The 7,094-nt window shown below is 38.8% G+C and overlaps 1 protein-coding gene across 1 annotated transcript; it reads left to right on the plus strand.

Moving 5' to 3' along the window:
- Positions 1-815: 815 nt before the first annotated feature.
- LOC308251418 (olfactory receptor 7E178-like) lies at positions 816-1,760 on the plus strand (the record flags this gene model as incomplete). Its single annotated transcript, XM_080674804.1, has 1 exon — positions 816-1,760. The coding sequence occupies one exon, from the start codon at positions 816-818 to the stop codon at positions 1,758-1,760; it is 945 nt and encodes a 314-aa protein (XP_080530930.1).
- Positions 1,761-7,094: the final 5,334 nt, after the last annotated feature.

Below are 7,094 nucleotides of genomic sequence, written 5' to 3' on the forward strand. Positions count from 1 at the left end.
TATGCTTTGATTGAACGGATGATCAGACGACTGGACACTTAGCATATTAAGCTTTTATTATATAGGATAATTGATGCATTCTAAATTAATACCATCTTTAGGATCAGTGGTGCTGTATGATTTTGTGCATTTAACACAAACATATTTTTCAAAATGTAAAGTCCACCAAGAACAAATAATTATATGTGACTTATATTTGAGTGGAATTTGACCAGACAATCCACACATTTAAATAAGCACTTATTTCTGTGGAAGATGGATGTCATACAACCAAATAAAGATGAAAACCTTAATGATAACTGCCATATAAAAATGCTATCTGATTATGAATATTTTATTTTAAGTTAGAATACAGTTAATGTGGTTTTAGCTCCTCTATACTACATTCCAAGTTAAAAGCATTTCTTATACTGCATTTGGGTGAGATAAAGTACATTCAACCTCTTAGTGTCATTTAATTATAATGATTTTTGTCTTAGAAAAGAATATTTCTCATTCCATATTTTTCCTTCAAAAGTGAAAGGCTGATATTTTACTCTGTTCATGGACTTGTAGTCTCAAAATGTTCTTTTATCTCTAATATTTATTGACCCAGTGTCTCTTAAGTGGGTGTATATGGAAACAGGTGAATAGCCCAGACATTAATAAGGAAAGAGTTCTAAAAAAGTTAACAACTGAGAAATGTCGCTGAAGGTAATAAAAGGAGAGGGTGTATGGTTCTTAACTGTAAATACTTCATTTATGAATCGCTTGAATCCAAAGTATGGGCACCTGTACACTTGTTCCATTTATTTAATACTCTCTTATTTTTCAAAATGTGTCCTATCTGCATAGAACCACAGAATCGAACAGCTGACTCTGAATTCCTCCTCCTGGGACTCTCAGATGATCCAGAACTGCAGCCTCTTCTGTTTGGGCTGTTCCTGTCCATGTACCTGGTGACCATGCTTGGGAACCTACTCATTATCCTGGCTGTCATCTCTGACTCCCACCTCCACACACCTATGTACTTCTTCCTTTCCAATTTGTCCTTGGCTGACATCGGTTTCAGCACCACTACAGTCCCCAAGATGCTGCTGAACCTCCAGACACACAGCAAATCCATCACCTATGCAGGCTGCCTAACTCAGGCTACCTGTTATTCTCTTTTTGGATGTTTAGACAGTCTACTCCTGGCTGTGATGGCCTATGACCGGTTGGTGGCCATTTGTCAGCCCCTACACTACCTGGTCATCATGAGCCCTCACCTCTGTGGCTTGTTGGTCCTGCTGTCATTTTCCATCAGCCTTTTGGACTCCCAGCTGCACTACTACCTGGTGTCACAACTTAGCTTCTGTGCAGATGTGGAAATCCCTCATTTCTTTTGTGAACCTTCTCAACTCTTCAACCTTGCTTGTTCTGACACCTCTACCAATGACATATTGATCTACTTTATTGGAGCCATCTTTGGTGGTGTTCCACTCTCATGGATCCTTTTCACTTACTATAGAATTGTGTCCTCCATTCTGAGAGTCCCATCAGCAGGTGGGAAGTATAAAGCCTTCTCCACCTGTGGCTCTCACTTGTCAGTTGTTTGCTTATTTTATGGAACAGGCCTTGGTGTGTACCTCAGTTCAGCTGTCTCATCTTCCCTGAAGAAGGATGCGGTGGCCTCAGTGATGTACACTGTGGTCAACCCCATGCTGAACCCCTTCATATACAGCCTGAGGAACAGAGACATCAAGAGCGCCCTATGGAGGATGGTCAAAAGAATAGTCTAATCTCTATACCTGTGCTATCATTTTTGTTCATAGACTGGAAAAAAGCAGCAAAATCAAACAACAAGAAATTCTGAATATGGCCTTGCCAGTGTGGCTCAGTGGTTGAGTGTTGACTTATGAATCAGAAGCTCACAGTTCAATTCCCAGTCGAAGCATGTGTCCGGGTTACCGGATCAATCCCCAGTGTGGGGCATGCAGGAGATAGCTGATTGATGATTCTCTCTTATCTTTGATGTTTCTATCTCTCTCTCACTTCCTCTCTGAATCAGTAAAAATATATTTTTAAAAAGAAATTCTGAATATGTAGTCACATAGTGTATACTATGTACCTATATGGCTCTTTGCTTTCTGTTTACATAATTTTTCCTCTTAGCACAGCTGTAATGGATTTGGGAGATTAATTTGGACTCCTTACTTAAGTCATAGCTCTTCCAGGATTATGCATAGGACATCAGTATACCCTTCTCACTTTCCTTATGTACTACCCAAGACTCTTGGTTATGGGCAGTCTTGTTTCAATCATTATAAATAGATACAGATAGACAGCTTTGTGGGAGGGTGTTGGGGTGGTAATGGGTGGAGGGATTGAAGAGAAAAGAAAAACAAAAGAGGGAGAACTCATGGACATAGACAACAATGTGGTGATTGGGTGGCAGTGGAGGTGGAAGACTGCATAGAGGGGATAAATGGTGATGGAAAAAAGGAAAGAAAAATCATAGCTCTCTCTTTCTGTTACTTATTCTTTCTATACTTTCCCCAGATTCTTCTCTATTTTTTCATATTTTTGCTCCTTCATCATTGTGGTCAGATTCTTGAGAAAATGGGGTGATTATTTTATTTCTTGTTCAAACCAGAATATCTTGAAAATGAATGGTTTAATAACATGTTTGAATAAATTCTTATCAACAGGAGTTTCCTAGCAAAACTGGGATATATGATTCCCAATATTCCTTATAATTCTTTTCTCCATTCTATCTAACATCTCCACCATCAATTACATAGCCCAACATGAAAAGACAAATACTATATAACTCCACTTATATGAGGCACCTAAAGTAGTCAAATTCATAAAGACATGAAGTAGAATTTTGGTTTCCAGGGTCTGTGGGAAGAGGGAATAGGGAGTTAGTATTTAATTGGGAAATAAAGAGTTTCATTTTTGCAAGATGAAAAGAGTTCTGGAGATGGGTGGTGGTGATGGTTGAACAGCAATGTGAATGTACACAATACCACTGAACTGGACATTTAAAATGGTTTTGATGGTAAATTTTATGTATGGTTATTTTACCACAATAAAAGAAAAGATGTCCTATTAGGAATGAGGGACATGTTGCTCCAAATTTTGGGTGTACCACTTACCCCTGAGCATCAGACTCCATAGCGATCTGCCTCAACTCCAGAGAGCCGTCTTAACCAAAGTCATGCCTCCTTCTGAAGCAGCCCACATCTTGGCACCAATTCCAGCCAACAGTAAAAGATCATCCTCAACCAATACCTTCTTGGTGATTTTAGGAGGCCTTTGATGGGCTTCAACTTGTCTTGACTTCTTCCACAGCCCTTCCTTGCTTCAAAGAGTTTGCATAAGCACAGAGACTGAGGGAAGAGTCCCTGTAAGACTGTTTCACTTCAGACACCAGCCACAAGTTCAGGAGTCCCCAGGGCCACCCTCACTTCAGACCATTTGGACACAAATTCAGGGACTCCCTCACATTCAATAATTGGCTAGAATGACTCACACTGGGGCAATTTCCTCAAGTTTAATAATTCACCTGAATGAGTCACAGAAATTAGAATAGTGCTTCACTTATGATTACATTTCTGTTATAGCAAAAGAATGCAAATTAGAACTAGTCTAAAAAATATACACATCTGGAAATATCTAAAAGGTCCCACGTATAAAACTTCTTGTTGTTTTCTCCCCATGAAGTTCTGATCCATTACCTCCTCCTGGCTTCAATATGAGATAACACTCTCAGAATTGCCAACCTGGTATCACACCTGAGCACTAGTGGCCAGAGGTTTTATTTTATTATTATTATATTTAATCCTCACCTGAGGATATATTTATTGATTTGAGAGAGAGGGGATGGAGAGAGCTGAGAGAGAGAGAGAGAGAGAGACTGATTAGCTGCCTCCCATAGGTGCCCAGACCGGGTCATTGAACCCATGACCTCTTTTTTTTTAAATTTCTTTACTGATTAAGGTGTTACATATGTGTCCTTATTCCCCCATTACTCCCCTACCCCCCACTCATGCCCTCACCCCCTGTTGTCTGTATCCATTGGTTAGGCTTATATGCATGCATACAAGTCCTTTGATCTCTCCCCCTTACCCCCACCCTCCCCTACCTTCCCTCTGAGGTTTGACCGTCTGATCGATGTTTCTCTGTCTCTGGATCTGTTTTTGTTCATCAGTTTATGTTGTTCATTATATTCCATAAATGAGTGAGATCATGTGATGTTTATCTTTCTCTGCCTGGCTTATTTCACTTAGCATAATGCTCTCCAGTTCCATCCATGCTGTTGCAAATGGCAACAACTCCTTTTTTACCACAGCATAGTATTCCATTGTGTAGATGTACCACAGTTTTTTAATCCACTCATCTGCTGATGGGCACTTAGGCTGTTTCCAAATCTTAACTATGGTGAATTGTGCTGTTATGAACATAGGGGTGCATGTATCCTTTCTAATTGGTGTTTCTAGTTTCTTTGGATATATTCCTAGAAGTGGGATCACTGGGTCAAATGGGAGTTCCATTTTTAGTTTTTTTTGAGGAAACTCCATACTGTTCTCCACAGTGGCTGCACCAGTCTGCATTCCCACCAGCAGTGCACGAGGGTTCCTTTTTCTCCGCATCCTTGCCAGCACTTGTCATTTGTTGATTTGTTGATGATAGCCATTCTGACAGGTGTGAGATGGTACCTCATTATCGTTTTGATTTGCATCCTTCGGATGATTAGTGACTTTGAGCATGTTTTCATATGCCTCTTTGCCTTCCTTGTCTTCTTTAGAAAAGTATCTATTTAGGTCTGTTGCCCATTTTTTGATTGGGTTGTTTATCTTTCTTTTGTTAAGTTGCATGAGTTCCCTGTAGATGTTGGAGATTAAACCCTTATTGGTGATAACATTGGCAAATATGTTCTCCCATACAGTGGGCTTTCTTGTTGTTTTGTTGATGGTTTCTTTTGCTGTGCAAAAACTTTTTATTTTGATGTAGTCACATTTGTTTATTTTTTCTTTAGTTTCCATTGCCCTAGGACAGTGGTCGGCAAACCGTGGCTAGAAAGCCACATGCGGCTCTTTGGCCCCTTGAGTGTGGCTCTTCCACAAAATACCACGGCCTGGGCAAGTCTATTTTGAAGTAGTGGTGTTAGAAGAAGTTTAAGTTTAAAAAATTTGGCTCTCAAAAGATATTTCAATCATTGTACTGTTGATATTTGGCTCTGTTGACTAATGAGTTTGCCAACCACTGCCCTAGGAGCAGTATTAGTGAAGAAATGGCTTCGGCATATGTCTGAGATTTCGCTGCCTGTGGATTCCTCTAGTATTTTTATCGTTTCCCGTCTTATGTTTAAGTCCTTTATCCATTTTGAGTTTGTTTTTGTGAACGGTGTAAGTTGGTGGTCTAGTTTCATTTTTTTGCATTTATCTGTCCAATTTTCCCTACACCATTTATTTAGGATCTGCACCTGGTGGTCAGTGCACTTCATAGCGATCGGTCATTCTGCCATTTGGTTGATTTGCATATTAGCCTTTTATTATATAGGACTATAGGCCCAATGCATGAAATCATGCAAGAGTAGGCCTTCCTTCCCCCAGATGCCGGCACCAGCTTCCCTCTGGCACCCAGGACCTGGGCTTCTCTCCAGTCTCCTGCAGGCACCTGGGACCCGGGCTTCCCTCACAGCCTTGGCTTCATCCAGTCAAATTAGCATATTATTATTTTATTATTATAGATTAGCACCTTATTGGAAGTATTATTTGCAAATATTTTCTTCCATTTGGCTTGTTGCCTTTTTATTTTCAAATCTTAAAGTTGCCTTGCAATTTTTAGGATGATTTCATGTATAAACACTTTGAATATTTCTTAATAAAATATGTTAATTTTTTTTCAGTTTGTGCCACTGATTTGAATGTAACACATCTCCACTTGAGAGCATGTTCAAATGAGCTCATGCCCGCACACATGCTTTCTGTTTTATTATGATGGTAGTGTGCTTCTGTTTCCCCCTATTATCTATGTAGTCAATGTGCATCTTCCTCTTCTTAGAAGAATCCACTTGGCAGGAAGTCTCTGAAATAGGAAACCATAAGGATCTTCATTAATTAGAAGTGCTGCATGGTGATAAAAAAAATAATAGACCTGTTGTGTCTGCAATGATGACTGCCAAAGTTTAAGAGAAATACTAAAAATGATTACCATGTAAAGCAGCTTTATTGTGATGTTAAGAACAGAAATTCACTTTTATCACATGCCCACTGTATATCACAGGAACAACACTAGAAAAATTATATGCATCATGCCATTTAATCACACATCTGTCCTACAATGTAAGGAATATTTAATACACTCATTGTGGAGGTAAAGTATCTGTAGCTGAGGGAGATTAAATAACTTTGTCAAGGTCACAGAGATGTAACATGGTAGACCAAATTTTGTTCCAGGAAGTCTGACTCGCATCCTATTTCTAAATCACAGGTCTATACTGTACTTTGGAAGAGTTATATATAAAAATAATTGTAATGAAAGAATAATGATTAATAATGATAATAATAGCTATAACATAGAAAGATCTTACTGTGATTAAAGGCATTTTATTACCTCGTAAAAATTGTAACAGCAGAAACCACATTTTAGAAACACAATAAGGCACATAGGGAGTTAGTTAGCTATGACATCAATATAAAGCATCAGGTCACAGAACTAAGGTTGTTTGAGCTGAAAACACATGTTTTAATCACTTTTATAAGATGCAAGTAGTATGGAGATTGTCAAAGTAAGCACCTTAAACATCTTTAGTTATTTTGGAAAGCTAGTATGAAAGAAGAAATTGGTTGATGTCCATAGATTTCAGTAAGTGAATTAGAACCAGTGAGTTGAAGATAAAAAGAGAAAGACTTCAGCTAAATTAAAGAAAGTCTGCACAATTAAATCATCATTTAAAATAAAATTAGGTAACCACTTAAATGAGTGAATGACTGGCATTGGAATGACTACTAGATCATGAAGGAAGCCCACACAAAGGGGGACTGAAAAGGCGATGACTAGCTGGGATGCCATTTGGCTGTTTACTGAATGTTGCTTTTTCCTCCTTTAGAATACACACCAGCTGC

Source organism: Plecotus auritus (assembly GCF_963455305.1).
Source record: "Plecotus auritus genome assembly, chromosome: 6".
Taxonomy (NCBI): domain Eukaryota; kingdom Metazoa; phylum Chordata; class Mammalia; order Chiroptera; family Vespertilionidae; genus Plecotus; species Plecotus auritus.